General features: G+C 36.6%; 1 protein-coding gene across 1 annotated transcript in view; it reads right to left on the minus strand.

The window, feature by feature from the left end:
• The window catches only part of mthfd1b (methylenetetrahydrofolate dehydrogenase (NADP+ dependent) 1b), a 37,476-nt gene that overhangs the window by 7,809 nt on the left and 5,765 nt on the right, over positions 1–23,902 (minus strand). The window contains exons 2-14 of the mRNA XM_058748905.1: positions 23,335–23,419; positions 18,049–18,108; positions 17,140–17,193; positions 16,899–17,035; positions 16,712–16,812; positions 16,097–16,233; positions 15,406–15,517; positions 13,345–13,472; positions 10,720–10,817; positions 10,191–10,364; positions 9,920–10,056; positions 8,025–8,071; positions 7,836–7,943 (exon numbers count right to left, since the gene is read on the minus strand). Coding sequence (XP_058604888.1) covers positions 7,836–7,943; positions 8,025–8,071; positions 9,920–10,056; positions 10,191–10,364; positions 10,720–10,817; positions 13,345–13,472; positions 15,406–15,517; positions 16,097–16,233; positions 16,712–16,812; positions 16,899–17,035; positions 17,140–17,193; positions 18,049–18,108; positions 23,335–23,419 — 1,378 coding nt within the window. The remainder of the gene's footprint in view (positions 1–7,835; positions 7,944–8,024; positions 8,072–9,919; positions 10,057–10,190; positions 10,365–10,719; positions 10,818–13,344; positions 13,473–15,405; positions 15,518–16,096; positions 16,234–16,711; positions 16,813–16,898; positions 17,036–17,139; positions 17,194–18,048; positions 18,109–23,334; positions 23,420–23,902) is intronic.

Here is a 23,902-nt window from a genome sequence, read left to right on the forward strand (position 1 = left end):
TCAACTGAAAACTGCAATATAATCAGTACATTAAGCGGCCTGCTAGCCAAGCTAACATTCCGTGGCAGTTAATTCAGTTGAGAACAAAATGGGCCTAAAGCTGAGGCATTTGTCAAAAATGAAGAGGAGCTGGAGATAATATATCCAGCAGAAGTTAAATCTGCCAAAGACAAGAAAAAGATGAAAGAAATGATCCTGAGAGAACCCAGAGATACTGTTATCTGACTACAGTGGACCAAAAAAACAACAGAGTCCGGTGTAACCTGCTCTTCTTTACCGAACACCCATCATCCTGGCACACCGTCCTCTGCTCCGCCATGACATGTATGAGGAAAGGAGGCATCAGCAAAGGTAGACAACTCACCCTGGAAGGAGACGACGACACAAAGCTGACTGTGAACCTTTATCACAATGGCACAGTCATGGTCCAGGGACTAGAAACCAGCCTCAATGAATTCCAGAGGAACTTCAGAAATCTTAAAGGGGAGGTTCAGAAAATTAAGAAAGCTCCTGAAGTAAAGAGCCAGGCAGAAGATGAGGCCGGCACAACCTCAGTTACCATCACTGAACCCAGCTCAAGAACACATGGGCACACCAGCACTCACACACCAGAGAGATAACGTCGCTGAGCTGGAGCAGGACTTCTTCCTGTTTAAAGAGGAAACTAACAATAACCTTCATCAGCTCCTGAACCTGACCAGTGTGCAACAACTCTGCTCTGCTGTAAGACACCTGGAGGAGGACAATCAAGAGCTGCGGCAGGAGCTGAGGAGGGTGAGAGAGGAACTGACCAGAAGAGACCAACACGGCCACACACTGGAGAGACTGCTGGAGGAGACCAGAACCCAGCTACACACAATACAACAGCAGCAGTGTGTCAGCACACGACCCCACAGCACCTCCACAAACTCAGCTCAACAGCAGCAGTGTGTCAGCACACAGTCTCGGAGCTCCTTCACCCCTGCAACCCGTCAGTCTCCTCAAGCCCATCAGAGCCTCAAGAGGAAAGACAGCAGCAGCACTCAGATCCATCCACTGACTACAACATCATCATCCACGAGCAACGGCAGAGAACAGGAGAGAAAAGACAACATCATCATCCTCTGCGACTCCAACGGCCATCATCTTGACCCCAGACGACTGTTTCCGGGGAGATCCGTGAAGAAGTTCTGGTGTCCCACCTCACACTCTGCTTTAAGACTGCTGCAAGAGGGTGCATTGGGTGCCCCGTCACACATTATTATTCACACCGGAACAAACGACCTCAGCACCAGAAGGGTGGACGTCACAAAAGTCCTGTCCAGCGTGGTGAAAACAGCTAGCAGGATCTACCCCAGAGCCAAAGTCATCATCTCGAGCCTTCTTCCTCGCAGAGACGTGCCACAAAGGATCATCAACGCCATCAACATGGAGATAGCTAATATCTGTGCCCCAATACCGAATGTCCACATAGCCAACCATCAGCAAATCACACATCAGCATCTCTACGACCATATCCACATCCACCGAGAGGGCATGAGACTGTTTGCAAAAACCATCAAGGTATCGACCCTGAACAGCCCTCAGAAGACACATCCGGACCGGGAGGAGAGAGCTGGGCAGCTTCCCGGCAGCTACGCCGCTGTAGATCAGACTCCACTGACCTCATCCAGATAAAAAAACATGCTGAAAACTATGTGAGATAATCTATTAACTTAAGCACACGATGGGTCTATAGTCAAGAATGATCATTATTTCTTAATGACTTGTTATTTGTTTATTTATTAACTTATTTGTTTTGCTAATTTACTTGTTTATTTTTAAATGTAACATTTGTAAAATGGACCCACTCACTGTATTTCTCTATATTATCTTTTTAATTGATTAATCTATATATCTATATGATTGTGTCATGAACTCATACATTATTCTGGTAATTACAATAATACTCAATGTCATCGTTTAAAATCACATGTTACAATATTCAAGGGATGTTCTCTTCAGCTTTTGGGGAGAAAATTACTAACTCTGATTTTGTTAATATTGTATATAGTTCAGATATAATTATTTTACTTGAGACGTGGAGTCGTTTAGACTCCAAATCCTACACCCCTCCAAACTACAGAGAGCTGCGTATCCCCTCAATCAAACAGCCTAATGTTAAAAACGGAAGAGATTCAGGAGGAATCATAGTTTGGTTCAAAGACCATCTGTAGCAGTATATTCAGCCTGTGAAAAAAGGAAAAACACATATATTTGGATAAAACTTAAAAAAGAGATTTTGTGTTTAGATGAGGACCTGTATATGTGCCACATATATCCCCCCACATGAGTCGCCTTATTATAATGAAGACACCTTCTCAACTCTACAGTCAGAGATCATATACTTTCAGTCTCTAGGCCCAGTTCTGTTAATGGGGATCTGAACGCTAGAACAGGGAGAGAAGCGGACTACATTAGTTCAGATGGAGATAAATATATTAACAGTTCACATACGTACCAACAAAAACGTTTTACTAAAGCACGACAGAATTATGACAACACAGTAAACAGACATGGAAAACAGGTCCTGCAGCTCTGCAAAAGCCTGGGTCTATACATAGTTAACGGCAGAATAAAGGGTGATTCTCTGGGTCGACTCACCTACTGCTCCTGTCTGGGCAGCAGCACAGTAGATTACGCCATTACAGATCTAGACCAAAGTAAAATCAACTATTTCACAGTGATGCCACAGCTACCGTTATCAGACCACAGTCACATAGTCCTCAGTCTGAACACGTCAGTGAATCTTCTGCCATCTTCAGAGCAGAAGGTTAAACTGTACCCCCTCCCCTACAAATTTATATGGAGTAAAGACCGTCCTGCCCAGTACGAAGCCGAGCTCCACAGCACTCACGTGGAGAACATGATGGACTCATTTCTACTGACTTCATTTGGTGAAGAGAAGAAAATGATCAATTTAGCAACAGAACAAATAACTACAATTTTCTCTGCAGTGGTCAGAAATGCCCTGAGAAAAAGAAAACATTACAGATGTAAAAAGGAAATCGCTAAAGCTGGTTGGTTTGATAAAGAATGCCAAAAAATAAGAAAAGAATTACGATCATTATCAAATAAAAAACACAGAGACCCTGCAAACCAACAAACACGAGCCACATATCAACAAACCCTTAAAATATACAAGTCACTGCTAATACAGAAAAAAGCTGATCACATGAAGATAAAGCTCAACAAGATCGAGGAGGCAGTCGATCAAAATTCTTTTTGGGAATTATGGAATAATTTAGATAAATCCAAAGAAGCTAAACACATTCCCATCCATGACCCAAACGTCTGGACTGAACATTTCGGAAAACTCTTTTCACAAAATGAACCAACCATTACCCAAAAACATCTGACCTCCGAACTACACAACCTAGAATTCACTACAAAAGAGCAGCTAAACCATTTAGACAAACCCATATCATTAAATGAACTAATAGGCAAAATGAAATCCCTAAAAAATAAAAAATCCTGTGGCTTGGATGGAATATCTAATGAGATGCTGAAACACAGCAGCTCCAAACTGAAAGATGCTATTCTGAAATTTTTCAATCTCATACTAGAATCAGGACACTTTCCTGAAGTCTGGAAAGAAAATCTAATAACTCCAATATTTAAACAAGGTGAGAAGTACGACCCAAACAATTATAGAGGCATCACAGTCAGCAGTAACCTCGGAAAACTATTCTGCTCTATTATTAATGACAGATTAGTTCAGTTCATTCAAGAACACAAAATTATAAACAACTGTCAAATTGGATTTATGCCTAAACAAAGAACATCACATTTACACACTCCACACTCTCATACAAAAATAAGTTACGCAGACAAAACAAGGAAAAATATTTGGTTGCTTCATTGATTTCCAAAAAGCCTTTGATTCGGTGTGGCACGATGGACTTTTCCTAAAACTTATCCAGAGTGGAATAGGAGGAAGGACATATGACATCATAAAGGACATATACAACGGGAACAAATGCTGTGTCAAAATCAACGACAAACGAACCGATAATTTCAGTCAGACGAAAGGAGTCCGTCAAGGCTGCAGCCTCAGCCCGACTCTATTTAATATCTATATTAATGAACTGGCATCAGCACTTGATAAGTCCTCTGGTCCTGGTCTGACCCTCGAGGGCAGAGAAATTAAATGCCTCCTGTATGCAGACGATCTTCTGCTCTTGTCTCCTCATGAAGAGGGGCTGCACCAAAGCCTCTCCATTCTGGAAAAGTACAGTAACGATTGGGCCTTACCGATAAACATGGAGAAGTCAAAATCATGATCTTTCAGAAAAAGCCTCGTCTTGCTGACAAAAAAATATGAGTTCACAATTGGTGGAACAATTCTTAATCATGTCACCTGTTATAATTATTTGGGTCTGACGATCTCAGCCTCTGGACAGCTCAATACTGCAATAAAAGATCTGACGGATAAGGCATGCAGGGCTTTTTACAGTATAAGACGACCCCTGTTCAGATTCAACCCACCCATTAAACTGTGGCTGAAAATCTTCGATAGCATCATCAAACCCATTCTTCTCTATGGCTGTGAAATCTGGGGCCCCAAATTTAAATTAAACTATGAATCATGGGACAAAAACCCTGTTGAAATTTTCCACCTTGAATTCTGCAAAAACATCCTGGGAATTCACAGAAACACCCCGAATCACAGCTGCAGAGCAGAACTGGGCAGATTCCCTCTGCTCTCTGAGATCCAGAAGAGAGCAGCGAAGTTCTGGATCCATCTTTCAGACGCGCCAACAGATAGCTGCCACCACAGTGCTTTCACTTATCGGCAGAAACACCCAGAGAGTGACCCCTTACGCTTATTTAGTGGAAAACAACTCAATTCAACAATTCAGTTAAAGTATTCAAAAATTAAAGAAACAGAAAAAATAACCCAGGAAGAATACATTCATGATTGGCAGCAAAAAGTAAACTAAAGAAATTAACTTACTTCCACAGAATAAAATCTGATTATAAATTAGTGCCATACCTGAGCAGTATTAAAGACTATGGTCAGAGAAAGCTGCTGACGAAGTATCGTCTGAGTGACCACAGTCTGTGTGTGGAGACGGGCCGACACAAGCAGAGCTGGAGAGCCAGAGAGCGCCGACTGTGTTCTCACTGAACTGAGGACGAGCTGCACTTCCTCACGGAGTGCAGCAAATAAACATATCAGAGATGCCCATTTCAAACAAATAGCTCTAGTTTCACCTGAATTTAACCATAAAAGCAACTTAGACAAACTCTGTTATATTCTGGGAGAAAAGGAAAAGTGTATCCACCTGGCAGCGCAGTATGTGTCCTCCTGCCATCAAATGAGGGACAAAGGCTGATCCCTCCTTTCCATTTACAACTGCTCTCTGTATTCATTTAATAATTTATTTTTTTATTTATTTTTTTACCTACATGTATAATATGGACATATGTGTTTCCCCATGATTTTATTTATCTGTATAATATATGTATTGCTTTGGCAACATTGTGATGTTACACAGTCATGCCAATAAAGCTAATTTGAATTGAATTGAATTGAATTGAGAGAGAGAGAGAGAGAGAGAGAGAGAGACACACACCGACTCATAATGTCATTTGTTCAGTTATAGACCTAAAATCAAAAATTATGTAGGCCTAAATACTTGCTGATTTTGCCTTAAAAGTACACAGAATGTGTGATAACTGGGCCACTTAAGGTGACCTACCCACAGTAACTGTTCAGCATGTATGTAGGTTACAGTAAGCACTGCCTTTTTAAATGACTAAAACAGGTGGCAATAGTGGACATGTTAAGATGAAATCTACAATCTCCAAAAAAGTTGGGACATTTTGTAAAATGCAATACAAAAAAAAAATCTGTGATATGTTAATTCTCTTTAACCACTTTTGAACTGACAAAACACTGAAAAACAAATTTTGATTGCTACTGTACAACACACTCCAAAAAAAGAGGCTAAATATAAGTGAAAAGATTATAGAATATCCCAGTTAAACTGTTTTGAAACATTCCACAATAAGCAGGTGAACTGCTAATAGATGAGGGTATCATAAAAAAAAAAAAAATCCACCGAAGTATCATTCAAACCATTCAAAAATAACATCTCAATCCAAGACTGCAAAGCATTTAGGTCTTTCATCATCTACTGTACATAATTATGTGATATTCAGGGAATCTGGAGAAATCTTAGCCTGTATGGGAGGAAGAAGGAAACCTCTATTGAGCGTGTATAACCTTCAAGTGCTCAGATGGCAGTGCATGAGAAACCATCATGCTACTGTGGTAAATATAGCCACATGGGCTCGAGGAAGTTTTTCAGCACCCTTTTATTCAATACTTTTTGAAACCTCCATTTGCCAAGTGCAGCAGTATATTTCATTGTACACATGAGGTACTTTTTATCCCTGTGTTCACCAAACCCATCTTGAGTGTTTGCTGCTAAAAAGCTCATTTTTTAGTTTCATCTGACCATAGAAGCCAGTCCCATTTGAAGTTCCAGTCGTGTCTGATAACTGAATATGCTGGAGTTTGTTTTTGGATGAGCGAGGAGAATTTTTCTTGAATCCTTCTCGAACAACATGTGGTGATGTAGGTGCTGTTTGACGATTTTTTTTTTTTTTTTTTTAAAGGTTTTCTGAGCCCGAGACTCAACTATTTTCTGCAATTCTCCAGCTGTGGTCCTTGGAGAGTCTTTATCCACTCAAACTCTCCTTCTCACCGTGCATTAGGAACGATATAGACACACGTCCTCTTCCAGGCAGTTTCGTAATATTTTATGTTGATTGGAAACTCTTAATTATTGCCCTGATGTTGGAAATGGGAATTTTCACTGCTCTAGCTCTTTTCTTAAAGCCACTTCACTAATTTGTGAAGCTCAATTATCTTTTGCTGCACATCAGAAATATATTATTTGTTTTTTCTCATTGTGATGGATGATTAAGGGAATTTGGGCTTTGTTTCCCTCCCCCATTTATATTTCTGTGAAACAGGAAGCCATGGCTGGATAATTTCATGTTCATAATCAATAATTGTGTCCAACGTGTATTTGAGAAAAACATTTATTTCATAATGATATTTCCCCATTTTAAATTCTTATTATCCAATGAAAGGTTAGATTTTTGTGAATTTAAATAAAAGATCAAAAGGATTAACAATGCAGATTAATTTTCACAGCCTTCTTTGATCATATTTACCAAGGGTGCCAATATTTTTGACCATGACTGTATATCACACAATTCTGACTTTATAACTCGCAATTGTGAGTTTCTCTCTCACAATATAAACTCGCAATTACGTGAAAAAAAGTCAGAATTGTTAGAAAGTGTCAGTTTTTATCTCTTAGCTTAGTACATATGTAGTAATGTAAATGTAGTTTCATTTGTAAGAGTAAAAGGTTTTATTTTTTCAATTTTGCACCCTTCTCAAGAATCAGTGATTTATTAGTATAATATTTTAATAGTATTAAAGACATTCTCTGAAAACTAACCAATCATATCCATTATCTAAAATAAACGTATCATGTTTCAAAATTAGGAAAAAACACTCACTTGGAATATTATTTTTTTTGCAGCATACTGACTTTGCATTGTTGCAGACAGACATGCTTTTGTCTGCAAAAATGTAATATTATTGATTTCTTTCTTCAGAGCATTTGAATTTTAGCTGTAAATATAGATTTAATTTGATTAGTTAATGTTTTGTCTAATTAATTATATGCTAATTAACTGACAGCCTTGATCAATTTTGAACAAAAATTCATCCCTGATCGCATCAGAATGCGATATCAGTGCTGCAATAAATGAATGAAGACATACAATACCTTATCAGACTGGGTGGCTTCATGGAACATACGAGCATCAATTGCAGCAGCTACCAGGTTATTGGCTGCAGTGATGGCATGAATGTCACCAGTCAGATGAAGATTGAACTGAGAAGAGAAGACAATCACTTAAAACATGTTTTTATACAGATTTATTAATCAAACAAGAATTTGATGCAAAAAGAATACCTCTTCCATGGGAATAACTTGCGAGTAGCCCCCACCAGCAGCACCACCTATAGATAGAAGAGATAAGGTAGGAACTTAATTTTCTGTAGTTGCTCTCACTGCTATGAAAATTGCAAAATAAAATAAAAAATAAAATAAAAAAATATCACAATTGTACAGAAATTACTTCCTTTGCAAAAGTTTAGTAAACAAAACTTGATCTACCAAACCCATTGTTTGATAAAACATCACTTTAGAGGTAACCAATCTTATACAGTGGGTACGGAAAGTATTCAGACCCCCTTAAATTTTCCCTCTTTGTTATATTGCAGCCATTTGCTAAAATCATTTAAGTTCATTTTTTTTCCCTCAATGTACACACAGCACCCCATATTGACAGAAAAACACAATTGTTGACATTTTTGCAGATTTATTAAAAAAAGAAAAACTGAAATATCATATGGTCCTAAGTATTCAGACCCTTTGCTCAGTATTTAGTAGAAGCACCCTTTTGATCTAATACAGCCATGAGTCTTTTTGGGAAAGACGCAATAAGTTTTTCACACCTGGATTTGGGGATCCTCTGCCATTCCTCCTTGCAGATCCTCTCCAGTTCTGTCAGGTTGGATGGTAAACGTTGGTGGACAGACATTTTAGGTCTCTCCAGAGATGCTCAATTGGGTTTAAGTCAGGGCTCTGGCTGGGCCATTCAAGAACAGTCACAGAGTTGTTGTGAAGCCACTCCTTCGTTATTTTAGCTGTGTGCTTAGGGTCATTGTCTTGTTGGAAGGTAAACCTTCGGCCCAGTCTGAGGTCCTGAGCACTCTGGAGAAGGTTTTCGTCCAGGATATCCCTGTACTTGGCCGCATTCATCTTTCCCTCGATTGCAACCAGTCGTCCTGTCCCTGCAGCTGAAAAACACCCCCAGAGCATGATGCTGCCACCACCATGCTTCACTGTTGGGACTGTATTGGACATGTGATGAGCAGTGCCTGGTTTTCTCCATACATACCACTTAGAATTAAGGCCAAAAAGTTCTATCTTGGTCTCATCAGACCAGAGAATCTTATTCAGGTGTTTTTTAGCAAACTCCATGCAGGCTTTCATGTGTCCTGCACTGAGGAGAGGCTTCTGTCGGGCCACTCTGCCATAAAGCCCCGACTGGTGGAGGGCTGCAGTGATGGTTGACTTTCTACAACTTTCTCCCATCTCCGACTGCATCTCTGGAGCTCAGCCACAGTGATCTTTGGGTTCTTCTTTACCTCTCTCACCAAGGCTCTTCTCCCCGATAGCTCAGTTTGGCCAGACGGCCAGCTCTAGGAAGGGCTCTGGTCGTCCCAAACGTCTTCCATTTAAGGATTATGGAGGCCACTGTGCTCTTAGGAACCTTAAGTGCAGCAGAAATGTTTTTGTAACCTTGGCCAGATCTGTGCCTTGCCACAATTCTGTCTCTGAGCTCTTCAGGCAGTTCCTTTGACCTCATGATTCTCATTTGCTCTGACATGCACTGTGAGCTGTAAGGTCTTATATAGACAGGTGTGTGGCTTTCCTAATCAAGTCCAATCAGTATAATCAAACACAGCTGGACTCAAATGAAGGTGTAGAACCATCTCAAGGATGATCAGAAGAAATGGACAGCACCTGAGTTAGATATATGAGTGTCACAGCAAAGGGTCTGAATACTTAGGACCATGTGATATTTCAGTTTTTCTTTTTTAATAAATCTGCAAAAATGTCAACAATTCTGTGTTTTTCTGTCAATATGGGGTGCTGTGTGTACATTAATGAGGAAAAAAAGGGAACTTATTATTTTAGCAAATGGCTGCAATATAACAAAGAGTGAAAAATTTAAGGGGGTCTGAATACTTTCCGTACCCACTGTATGGTATTTCTATTGTCTTATCAGAATTACTTACCTTTGATGCCAAATGTTGGACCTTGTGATGGTTGGCGCACACATGCAAACGCACTAAGTTTCAGATGAGCCCCAAGTGCTTGAACCAACCCTATTGTAGTTGTACTCTTTCCTTCACCCAGAGGAGTCGGAGTGATTCTACATTAAACAAAAAGTTACTTCTTAGCACAAGTATCAATAGCTTACAAGGTGTGAGTTTAATTGTCATCTATATGAAATAGAACACTTGATGGAGACAGAGAAAAAGAGATACAAGGAGGGAAAAAAAATACCCAGTAACAACCACATATTTGCCATCAGGTTGAGTCTGCAGTCGATCAATCGTTTTCAGTTGGATTTTGGCTTTGGTCCTGCCATAGAGCTCAACCTCATCCGAGAAAAGACCAATTTCCTTAGCAAGGCATTCAATGGGTTTAGGTATACAGGAACGAGAGATAGTGACATCACTGCATAATGAAAAATGAACAAAGAAGCTATTACAATGGCAAGAACAAAGATTATACTATTGAAACAACTGTTTACTTCAAGGAATTGTTCATAACTGAAAGTCTATGCCAAAAATAATCAGAAAGTAGTGCATACAACTTATGTAGTCCAAGTCTGCTGAGGCCATGCAACTGATTTGTTTGAGGAGCTGTTATATGGTTTTAGAACACTTTTTGTTTTGTTTTTTGAGCTTGACAGTGCATGGTAACTGTATACCATCATCAGATGTCATCACACTCACTGAACCACATTGGCTGCGGTTAAAATTTTTTTTTGTCTTTTGCACAGCTAAAAAAGAAAAACAATGCATCTAACCTTGGAACAGGCCGTTGCAGGTCAAGTTTGGTGTAATTTATGTTCCACTTCCCAGGTTCTTGTGCTTGAAGGAAATGCTTGGCACTTAGAACGGTGTTCTGAGAAATGAAAAGCAAACATTGAATTGCTGATTTAAAATATTTCAGATTATTAACTGTAAAATCTCCTGAAAACTCAATAGTAAATGATATGAGGACAATTTAATAATGAATGGTTCAGGGGATAGCCCCTTCCAGGAACTGAACATATTGCTTTGCCAGTCCAATTTTTGGACCACTATGTATCTGCCAATCATTTTAAATATTCTCATTTTATATATATATTTATTTATTTATTAGGGGTGTCCCCGAATAGTCGACGATTCGATGCTTCGATTCAAGGAGCCTGATTCGACTACCGAATATTCGCGGGGTGTTATGATGCCATTTTGGCTATACTGGGGTGCTCAGTGTCTGATTTCACATCGAACTACCGTTTTTCTCCCAATAAGTTAATATACAGCCTATTATGAAAATGCTGTAAATAAGACTTTTAAAAGAAAAGCTTTAAATAAATTTTAACGTGCGTGAATAAATCCAATTTCCCCTATAGATTAAAGTTTCGCTTTCTAATCCGTCACCGACAGAGGAACATCTTGGCGGCAGGGATTTAAATCTTTAACATCTTTCAAATTGACAGGCAGAGTGGAAGACTTAATTTTTTTTCCGATCAGGTAGGGTGCAACAAGTGATTTCAAAACGTTTCAGTCGGTTTATTTATATTGTGTATATATTATTTATCTCGTAGAAGATGCATTTGGTTGAGTTATGCTACAGTAAAGCCCTTCATTGTAGTAGCCTGGTGATTATCTCTTCAGCGCACGGTGTGAGCAGGACAACAATGCAGAATATTAATAACTATGACTGGCACTGTCATATACTGTACATAGCATTATAATGAAACACTATTATAATAAAACGCTGTGATTTTTTAGTGTTTAGTTGCGTTTCTGCATGTTATTGTGTGAAGAACGCGTCCACAAAAGGACCCCGCTAGAAATTTTAACTCGAGTTCATTCAGAGCCGTTATGTTATATAAATAACGAAGCGTATTCTGTGTGAGATAAATGAGTTAAATCCCATTGATTAAAAACCGGCTATCATATGCTTCATTCTACTGGTCATTGCACTATTGTAAACATTTTTTTGGAATTCTTAAGGATTTCGCTGACGTTTAATGTTAACTATCTATTAATCAAAACATAAAACACTATTTACCCCGTTTGTATCTGCGAGGTGTCCGTTACACATTTTCCCTGTTTATTTATGACTGTCAGAATGTCTGACTTGACTCTTGGTAATGTATTTTGCCCCGCCCCCAAATATATGATTCGACTACCAGTCGACTTTGGGCATGATTCGAAAATTCCGATTCGACTATGAAAACCCATAGTCGGGGACACCCCTAATAAATATATATATATATATATATATATATATATATATAAAAATATAAATATTAGTGCTGTCAATCGATTAAAAAGATTAACGAATTAATCGCACATTTTTCTGAAATTAATTGCGATTAATCCCACCTAACATTAAAGTTTTTAAACATACTTTTATATTGCAATAATTTCACATTCAATCTTCAAATTAAATGTACAAACAACAAAGACAGTATATTTTTTAATATTTGTTAAATGGCATAATTTTTATGACTGAAGGCCAGTATCACTGATACCAATACTGATTTCTCTATAAAATTGCCCCCCCCCCTTTCCTTTGCCAAGGCCCATATTGATGAGGAAACCACACTCTATCCATATGGGAATATACGAGTGCTGAAGGTGTGGGGAACATTGCAATGGCATCATTCACAGATGTGCTGCAAAATCTTGAAAGAGAAGGTTTATCTTCTCACCACACCTTTGGTTTCTTGAGCAAGTCAATGACACTAAATACACATCCATGTTTGTCACCTGTCCTCATCCCTATTGAGGACCTGTGGGTGATTCTGCAGAGAAAAGCTGAGCAGCACTTAAGGTCCTCCAGGAATAGATGTGGCATTGTGCTGTGAACTTGTACACTCAATGCCAGGAAAGCTTAGAGCAATATTAAAAAGTAGTTGAGGACATATTCAACACTACAATCTTAGAATGTTTGGTGAATGGTCTATACTTATTTTTGAAACCCCTGATGCGAATAAGTATTTATGTAAGTATCTTTTGATTTTGTCATCTTTCCATGCATTTTAATGGTAATTTAGAAGTAGAAATATACTGTATCTTTATGTTTAGAGGTATTTTCCTGTACTGTATGCATGTACTGTATTAATAAAACAAAAAAATAATTATTTTCACAATAAATGCATGTCATAATCCATTTATCAAAGCTTTTCCACACATTTTCTTTATTTTCAAATGCTGATGTTGAGAAACAGTTTAGGGTAAGTCACTTTCTTCTGGCCTTCATCAGAATTTAGTTTAGTAAATATAAATATATGTGCTGGCTAAGACATGCCAGGTACAGAGTAAAATGTAAATTAAAGGGGAAAAAATTAATCAAGTATAAAAAGTAAACATTACAAAAACAACAACAACAACAACAACAAGTGTCACTTCAATTAGAAACAGGAATAATGTACCTGCATGAGCATGGCAACAGTCATTGGACCGACTCCTCCAGGTACAGGTGTAATAAATGCAGCCTTATCTTTAGCAGAGTCATAGTGAACGTCTCCAACAATTCTCTTCCCACTTGGCCTGCTGCTGTCTGAGATCAAATTTAAGTAACTGAATGACTATGTTTCTGGACCATGGATTTTACAGGTTCACCCGAGGTACTAGTGCACATTTCAAACAATCCTTCCTAGTCTGAAATCTACATGACTTATAATACTTTGTGTCTTTATTGAACACATTCCATAAAACATCTGTTTTAAAGGTTTCAAAATATAAAGAACATGCTGGGAAACCAAATAATATGCTGGACCAAGAGGATTTCTCTAAAGAACAATGAACCGATTAACTGCTCAAGACAAACAAGGGACTGATGAATAACTCATTAAACTCATCACAAAATGATAAAACAGTTGTGGATCATCCAGACAGTAATGACAACACTGTGAATGTTTAATGAGATGTGTTCAATAAATACATGACATGCCAAGGCAAGGCAAGTTTATTTACATAGCACATTTCATACACAGTGGTAATTTAAAGTGCTTTACAGAAATGTTATTTAACAAGAAAATAGGGTAACACTTTAGTTTAGGGACCAGTTCTCACTATTAACTAGTTGCTTATTAGCATGCATATTACTGGAATATTGGCTGTTTATTAGTACTTATTACTACAGGTCACACTTTATTTTAAGGTTCAATTCTAGCTATCAATTAACTTTTAACTACAACTTTTGCCTCAAACTCCTAATTACTGCTTAAAGTAGTCGTTACATTTAGGTATTGGGTAGGATGCATAATGTGTGCTTCATAAGTACTAATACATAGCCAATATACTAGTAATATGTATGCTAATAAGCAACTAGTTAATAGTGAAAATTGGTCCCTATATTAAAGTGTTACCATTACTACTGTGTTTTCCTGTCTCAGGAATGTAAACTGCTGGCTTGTAGTAGTATTCCAGTCTTGACATTTGTAGTTTTAGCTTTGGTGCCAAGCTTTGTCATTTAAGCACTATGCTGATTTAATGGAATTAAAATGTTTAGATAAAATACAAAAGAAATTATGGGAAAGCACGGGGCATTGAGTAAGAGTGTCTGAGCAGTAGCAAATCTTGAAAGATCATGATTGATTGTGCAGAAAATCTTGAAATACTGTAATTGTTTTTGTGTCTTGTTAGCTTAAGCACATTGTGAATAGACCATATGTTCACAGCAATAACAAATTGTCTGGTGTAACGTCAGAGACATCTGGATGTAACTCTTATGGTTTCTTACCACCAGACAGACATGAGATCAATTAAGTTCAACCTGTGCCTGCATAAATTATGTTTCTAGTCTTAAGTTGGAAGCCTGCTTATGGAGTGCTTTTGATACTGTTTTCACTCCATACCTGCTGCTTGACCTGGTGTGCCATGTAGAGGATACTCATACCCATACGCAGAGGGTAAGCTATGCATTAAATGAAAACATTTGCTTTCTATTTATATCATTATGTTACTATTTTAAACAGTTGTCAAGATATAATTTAAATGGTGGCTATTTTTGAGAAAATGATTTTAAATCAACTTTCAGGCATTTTGTGCAATTACATGTATTTTTTTCACATTTCAGTAAGTTCTACAATATATTTCATATAATCTTATGTTCATTTATAACTAAATTATAAAAAAAAAAATTTAAAAATTTAAAATGTTTAAAATTCTAAAAATTTATCGCATGCATTATTTGTTTCAAAACTTTTTTTGTGTATGCCATTTAATCCTTAATATCATTGTGTATACCATACTGAAAGCCTTGTATTCATTCTCCACATGCTTTATGCAGTATTAACATACAATGTTTAAACGATTCATTGATTATTAATATTCCTGAAAACTGACATCATAAATTAGACTGAGACCAATTGCAGGAAAAGCAAGAAACATCTAACCGAAAAAAAATAATATCTTTGTAAATTAAGTTGAAAACATGGTATACTACTGAAAAAAATGCATTTAAAGTGCATCTGTTACAACCTACATACCTGTGATGGTGTTAATACCACAGTCAATGACAATGGCACCATCCTTCAGCCACTCTCCGTGAACCATCTCTGGTTTACCAATCCCAGTCACCAATATGTCTGCCTTTCCCACCTACAACACAAATACAGTACAGTCCACAACAATTTTATTTTTTTTGTAGCACTCTCTATTAGACACCGAGTAGACAAACATCAGTAGCACCATTTAGTATTTTAAAATGTGGACAGTGTGTTTACATACTGAAATTTGCCCATATAAAATCACTGGATTTGTGATTTTTGATTAGCTAATATAACTATTTGGTATCACTTTATTTTGATAGTCCACTTTAGACAGTCTACTAACAGTAAGTAACTTTGCAACTACATGTCAACTAGCAGTCATTAGAGTATTAGTAGACTGTCTGCTTAATATCTTCTAACACTTTATTTTGACGGGTCCACAACACACAATATACTGACTATGACAAACTTTGCAAGTATATGTCAACTTACTCTACTAACCCTAAACCTACCCTAACAGTCTACTCTGAGAGTTAGTAGACATGTAGTTGCAAATTGAGAATTTGTTGACATGTAGTTGCAAAGTTACTTATAGTTAGTATAATTTTTAAAGTGTAACCAACCTTTTCCCTTCAAGTTTACATATTTTGCAGAAAATTTGTGTAAACAATGCTTAAAAACTCTGTACCTCAGAGGCCAAGTCTGCAGTTTTTGAATGACAGGTCAGTACAGTTGCATGATTCCAAAGGAGAAGGTCATGCATTGGTGCACCAACAATCTTACTGCGGCCAATTACCACAGCCCTTTTTCCTGCCAGTGACACACCTAAACACAAGACATTGAGGAAATGCAAATCATGAATAATCACCATCTGAAATATATAACACAAATAACTGTTACAATTCATTTAAGGTAGACCAATGGTTCCCACCAAAAATGAAAAGTCTGTCAGCATTTTAAAAGTGGCATAGAATGCATTGATACAATATTTTAAATTGTTGTCTGATATCTACATGGAAGGCATGTGGCTTAGGTAAGGGCAAAAATTCTCCAGAAACGGTTTTACATGTCTATTTACAACCCAAGGATTTGTCCCTAGAATGAAATCTTACTTGGAAGGGTCATGAATAATAACGTGGAGCTATAACAAGCAACAGATCCATAATTGCACACAAAAGATCCACTCATGCACATATCACATATCTCAGCAAATAAATTATTTTGCATACATAATAAATCTGATAATTTATTTTAATCAATTGACAGCCCTACCCTGCCTGAAGTCTTGAGGTGTTTGTCTCACCTGTTTGTTTGATTAGCTCCATACATCCATTAGGAGTACATGGGATAAAACAGTCTCCAAGATCACCACGTGCCAGTTTCCCTGCATTTATACTCGTCAATCTGAAGCAAGCAAAGAAACAGACTTTCTTATCAGAATAACACAATTTAATGGCATGTTGTTTAAGAGTGAATTATTTTTTCTGTACCCATCCACATCTTTCTCTGGAGCCACACTGTTGATAATCCTTTCTGTATTAATAGTGTGGACAGAGTCAAGGGGCAGCTGGACTATGAGCCCATGAATTTTGGAGTCCTCATTGACTTCCATTACACTGTGCATAACCTACAGAATGTGTAACAGTTAATTATAAATAGCAAAATCATAACATAATTAAACATAAAACATGGATTAACAGTTAATGACTCCTTCAAGTGAAACTGTCCTACCTCATTTTCAGTTGCAGTCCGTGGAAGCTTCACATGTACAGCACTGATCCCGATCTAAAAATCAAGGCATTTTTTTAAATTATTATTTTGTAATGTTCCTTGAGGACAAATTGCATTTATAATGTTGGTAAGATTTTCACATTAAAAGCAGTTCTCTACCCTGTTTTTCCACTCTCTGGATTGAATACTCTGTTTAAAGGAACGGAGTGTCTATTTACACTAAGTGCAAATAGCCCACCTTATTGGCAAAGGCTATTTAGCCTAACTCTGCCCACCAACGTGTGATTGGGATAGTCAACACTAAAAAAAGATGCTCATTCAGCATCTGTTTCAGTGACGTAGATGCTAAGGTGCATGCTTTTTGACGCGATCGACCCGAGTTCGGGGGCCACCTTTTGCCAAACTTATTTTCTCCCTTTTCAAATCTCATATCGCATCAGAAAGGCATTTAATTTTCAATAAAAATGAAGGAAATAATCAAAAAGTTTGGGTAGGTGTAGGGAGGGCTTTATTGTCCCAATAAGGTGGCATCCATTTAATAATTTGAATTAAAACTATAAATTTACACTCAATACGTTATTAATACTTTATTTACACAATACGTTATTATTGCGTACTGTTTTATAATGTACAATACTGAGGAGCCGATAATTGCCACTATTTGCAATAAGTAGTATAAATAGCAGAAAATCTCGCTATTTTAACAGTGTAAATAGCATCCATCGCTAAGAAAATATGCTATTTGCACTTTTTTTGCACTATTTGCTATTTGCAAAACGCCAGTGCCTTAAAGGAATGTGTGTCAATGTAAATGACTGGGAACTTTTTGTGTATGAATTAAGCCTTATAATTAAGCACAGACATCTACACACTAAAGTATCTGAATCACTGTGCTGAATGTGGTTTTACCTCAGCAGCTGCTTTTAGCTTCATGCTGATGTACAAGTTTGAGTCTTCTCTGTCTCCCACCTAAAACAAACAAAGCATCAACATTCAAGCAATGTTCAAAACTTCCACACATTTCATTTTAAAAAAAATATTTCCTCTTTTCCAGTTTATGCTTTTGAACTGAACATTTAAATACAATAAAGCAATACACAACAAATGTATAAAATTGTACAAGACTAAAAAATTTCCACAGATTAAAGTGCAAAAGAATTATACAGACCAATAGGTAACATTTTACATTAAGATCCCATTAGTTAACCTTAAGCCAAGTTCACACTACAGGACTTTACACGTCGGCAGATTGCTGTGCTGTTCAGACTACATGACTTGATTGTCTGTCTTTAAGTCGCTGTGGTGTTCACACTACGTGACTATGTAAATGATCCGCAACCAGGGATTACAGTCCAGTGGCCAGACCATCTGAGAGAATGAGTTCACGGGCTAATTAATATAAACATGATTATAAATTGATCCCTTGTCATTTGAGATGTGACTTACAGCTTAATAAAGTGTCGGGAATAAGTATGTAAAATTATTTATTTGACAAACAACTGTAATTTTCTGTAAATCTACGTCAGTGACGGAAGCTTCCGGGTAAGCGGATTCTCCGCAGCTTTGGTGCCTCCGCTCTGTGGCTATGACTCGTCAGGATTGTAGCGCATTCTCAGTGTTTTTGCTGGTATGCTGCTGATTTCATGCGTGAGGTAAGCGATCCACGAAGCGCTCGCCCAAGCGGAAAAACGCGCTGTTGCTGTCAGATCTCAATTGCCGAAAATTACATTGTGTTTGGTGCAAAACTAACCCGACTAAATCATATGAAAAAAACATCATAACTGTATATTTTCATGCTTTCTCAAGCAAAGCAAATTTAGAAAAGTCCACTAAAAACATAGCTGGTCATAGACAATGTTTAAAGACGTTATTGTCAACAAGTGGTAAAAAAAAAAAAAAAAAAATAGGTTTATAAAAATGTATTTAAAATTTTAAATAATAACAAACATCAGGAAAAAATAAGAAACAATACCTTTGTTTTCCGTATACTTGTGTCGCTTTTTATTGTTATTTATTGCATTTTATTGTTGTTTGCAACTTTACTTGGCAATATTTTTTATTAGTATTATTATTAATAATATTTTATTTATTTATTTATTTATTTATTTTTTTTTTTTTTCATGGTCTATTGGAATATTACGTATACGTGTAAACGTTATTTGACTGTTACTTGAGAAAAGCAGCTGTTTTCTACCATTCTAATAACTATGGATAAACCTGAAACTATAGACGAAGGATTGGAGATGAATTTCATTTACAAATAAGGTAGTAATGTGCATACTTTTAAATTTTAAACGAGGGGAGAGGGTCTTAATCTTAGCACTCTGCATACCCGCTTAAAAAAAAAAAAAGTCACCGCTCGCCACTGGGTTACACACTACACGATCTGAGAAAAACTCTGTCACCCAACGACTCTATTCGGTCCCTAAACCACCTTTTGTCATGAAAACACACGCGAGAATTGGCACGGTACTGATGGGCAAATGAAGCCTCGTGATGCACTGAGGCTTTCCTCCGACTGTTTCGGGAAAAGATTCAGATTAAGTTAATAAAAAATATAGCAGCCAAAAGCCTGTGAAAGGGAGTGAAAGACTCTGTAGGACGAAGCATCTACCACACATTCTATAGATCGATGCAAGTTTTATGTGCAAAAATAAAAGCCTAACTTTTCTTTAAGCCAAGTTGCTGCTGTTGTTTTTCTTCCGGTGACCTCAACCCATGTAAAATACATTAATGAAAACAAGTAAGTGTATTTATATATATAACTATAAAATTAAAAGACGTTTCTTTTAAATGCATAGCACAGTAATGGAGGCAGCAACATATGATACATAGGACTCCTGTCTATCATATGTTCCTGCCTCCATTACTGTGCTATCAGCTGCGCCACACGAATACGCTGTGTTCATTCAAATCAAAGTGTACGTACAACGTAGAAAACATTTGTGTGGCGCAGCTGATACAGAAGAGCATACACTGTTTGCGTTCAGTGGATATTCTCCAAAATGGAGGAGACGAATTTGAATAAAGTCTTATTTTTTCTTTTGCGCACAAAAATTACGGTTGAACCCCTGATGTCACATGGATTATTTTACTGATCTCCTTGCTACGTTTCTGGACCTTGATCATGTAAGGGCCCTTGCTGTCTATGGGAGGGTCAGAGAGCTCTCAGATTCCATCAAAAATATCTTAATTTGTGTTCAGAAGATGAACAGAGGTCTCACGGGTTTGAAACGACATGAGGGTGAGTAATTAATGACAGAATTTTCATTTTTGGGTGAACTAACCCTTTAATCAAATAACGTAGATTAGGGGTGGGCAATATGACCAAAATCTTATATCACGATATAGTAATTTTTTTCTTTTAAAAAGGTTATGATATTAAAATCTTTGATACCATAGAATTTTCATAATCCTTGTCACCAATGTTAATGTCAAACTAATACAAGCCTAAAAATAGACAAAAAAAAAACAAACAAAAAAAAACACTCAAGCTCACTGAAAATAAATAAACAGTCAGTGATGAAATAAGTATAAGAAACTAATTGCAAGCAATAGGACAAAAAACTACAATAAATAAGAAACGCTACATGCATTGTGTTAAATTAATTAGTCTTTACTGTGTTAATTATATCTATCTATCTATGATAGATATAATTAACATGTATTATGTATAGATATACATCTCATTTTTTATTATCATTTCGTCTTATTAAAGTTAGAGAGATTTAGTCAAGAGCAGTGAGAGATTTTCTAGCAATGTGCTATGATTAATATGAATGGCAGACAGAACGAATATTGGACAGCTTTATGAAGGTAAAATGACGTCAAAAAGATTTGCATGCGCATGGTAAGATTTGTGAAAGTGTACATGAGATAGCAAGCGTAAATTAATTTTGTATGTGCAAGAAAAGATTTGTTAAGTGTAAATCGCGTTTCAAGCGTAAGAAAAAAAGATTTGCAGCCTTTTATTGTTTTTTTGTAAGTGTATATCATGTATTGTGAAACTGCAACTTCATGCTAAAGCAAAATAAATATGATCTGTATTCTTCTGACTTCCATTTTTCCGCGCTTACACTTTTGGCACTAGTTTCGCCCAAATACAGCCAAAAGTATTGCAAGCCTGTGCACAGCGTTTTGCAAGCGAAAACAACCGTATCAAGAACTGCAAAACGGATTGACTGCGTAAAACCAATATGTGTGTGTAGAAAAAAAAAAATCGTTGCAACTGTCTAAATGACTTCTTGTGTATGGGATCAGATTCCCGCCTGAAGTATTGCAGTCACGGATAAGCTGAGAAATAAAATGGTGTAAAAAAATAAAAATAAAATGAGAGAATCATTTCTTGTTCGTGACTGAATAATTTTTGCTGATTTAACAATGATTAATCTATATTTAATTTATATATAAAAGAATATGCAATGCTGTTAGGGGTGTGCGATATTGAAAAAAATTATATTTCAATATTTTTTGGGATTTTTTCGACAACGATAATTAGACGATTTTGCAGAGTGTGTTATTGTGCTGATATCTGACTACTGTGGACAGCTGCAGTTTTTGATATTCTTCATATTCTGTGTGGTCAGTTCACATTAGTGATAGAAATAAATCTTTTCAAATAAGTTTAAATTGATTTTTACCTTTTATAGGCAATTTTACCTTTAATAAAGCCTTTTTTTTTCTTTTTTTTTTTTATAAAGTGTGCATCTTTTGAGTCAAATTGTTACATTTAATCAGTCAATTAGAATAATGAGACATTTAGGCTGTTACCAAACAAATGAAACCAGTATCAACAAAATTAATCTTTGCAGAAGTTGCATCTGAAGTGGCATTTAGATGTATTTACACACTGTTTAGGACATGGAGTGCTTTAACCTGCAGTTACAAATGCATAATGTTTTGATATTTTAAACATAACACATTAAATACTGATATTTGAAATTATTTTAAAATGAACAGATACTTTAAATGTGAAATTAAAATCGCCAGTAGGTGGCAGCAAGTCACTGTTAACAAGTGAGTCATTGCGACTGAACCGAATCATTTAGTAGTTGATTCATTCAGGAACTAAACATTGTCATGTTGCTCAGAGACGCAAAACAGTGCTGTAACCGTTTGAAATAATTTTTTTGTCGGCGAAATGAAGCAAAAACAGGCAATATGGTGTCTAAATCATAAGTCTCTTAATATTAACTTATTGTTTATTGAACTGTTGTATAAAATCAATATCACAATCATGCTTATTTTTTAACAAAAAACAGCACTCTTTGTGTAATTTTAACACACATATACATATATATATATATATATATATATATACACACACACATTTTCTGCCCCATATGTTGAATTTTGTGATCATTCTTAATGCATTTTATTAGACTGAATCATGCAGTGAAAGAACACCCTCTCAATGCGCATGCAATGTATGCGTGCACTCTGCAGGGGTGCTTTGTTTGGTTTTTGCAAAATACTCAATGTCAAATTGCACATCGCTAAAACAACAATTACGATATTATTGTAGACGATATATATCGCACACCCCTAAATGCTATTTTACATTTGATTATTCTTATATTTTTGTACAACTACAAACCTAAAAACCTAAGCCTTGCATAACCTAAGCATAATTTAATTTGTATCTTTGTTTTATTTATTTATAATTTGCTATTGCTTGTAATTTGTTCTTATTTACTGACTGTTCAAATGGAACTGAGAATTGTAAAAATTAAGTGGTATCTAAAATTTTGGTGTCATATAAGCTTTATTTATTAGAATATAAGATAACATGGGTCAAAAACAATGATAACAGCAACCATTTTATTTTTTGGCCTGACTGGGCCAGTAGAAAAAATCCTTAGCGTTGAGCCCTGATTTGAATAGCCGTCAACAATGAAATGAAATGCAGAAGCAAAACTAGTATTCAAGCTTATTCTCAGTTCAAGGAGACCGACCTAGCAAACACAGTATAGTCTGCTAACGTAAGTATTTGATTCCTGTTTGGTTATTTCATTTCATAATTTTGCCAAAACATTGCAGGGAGGTTATTTTTATTGTTAAGGCAATAAAAAAAAATGAACTGTCCTATTTGCATACAGCAATGAATTCTTTAAGTGTAAAATAGAACAATTACCATCATGTTCATCAGTACTTCAGAAATGATTAACTGTCATTCACAGACAGGTTACCACTAACCTGTAACACCACAAGGCCTGGTTTGAAATTGGGATGAGTCATTCTCATGCCTTCCACCTGTTCCTTCAGTCTCCCTCTTACCTGACTGGAGAAACACAAGGATTCAAAATGAGTTGTGCAAGTCATGGTGCGAGAAACGTAGGCTACACTGACTTACATATGCATGTACTAGTTGAGCTTCTTTCTCTCAAATCTATTACATCACACATTTTATATTAATTAATAATAGGGACGTGTCAGACTAGACAACTAAATAGTACAGCTGCTGATAGTACGTACTGAAAATACACTGTTAAAAAAATTAAAGAAGCATTTAATCACAGTATAACACCAAGTCAACTAAGCTAAAGGGATACCAATCTGTCCTGTTAGGAAGCATAAGTTTGAATCAGTTTCACATGCTTTGGTGAAAATGAAATTGACAATGGGTACACTGGAGAGGCAACAGCAACCCACACACACACCTGATTTTGCAGGTGGTGGCCACAGACAGTTGCTCTCTCCATATCCTTCCCTTGCTTTTATTTGTCTTTAATTATGTGTTTTGTTAGGGTCCTTCTTACTACTT

Source organism: Onychostoma macrolepis, chromosome 17, assembly GCF_012432095.1.
Source record: "Onychostoma macrolepis isolate SWU-2019 chromosome 17, ASM1243209v1, whole genome shotgun sequence".
In the NCBI taxonomy this organism is placed as follows: domain Eukaryota; kingdom Metazoa; phylum Chordata; class Actinopteri; order Cypriniformes; family Cyprinidae; genus Onychostoma; species Onychostoma macrolepis.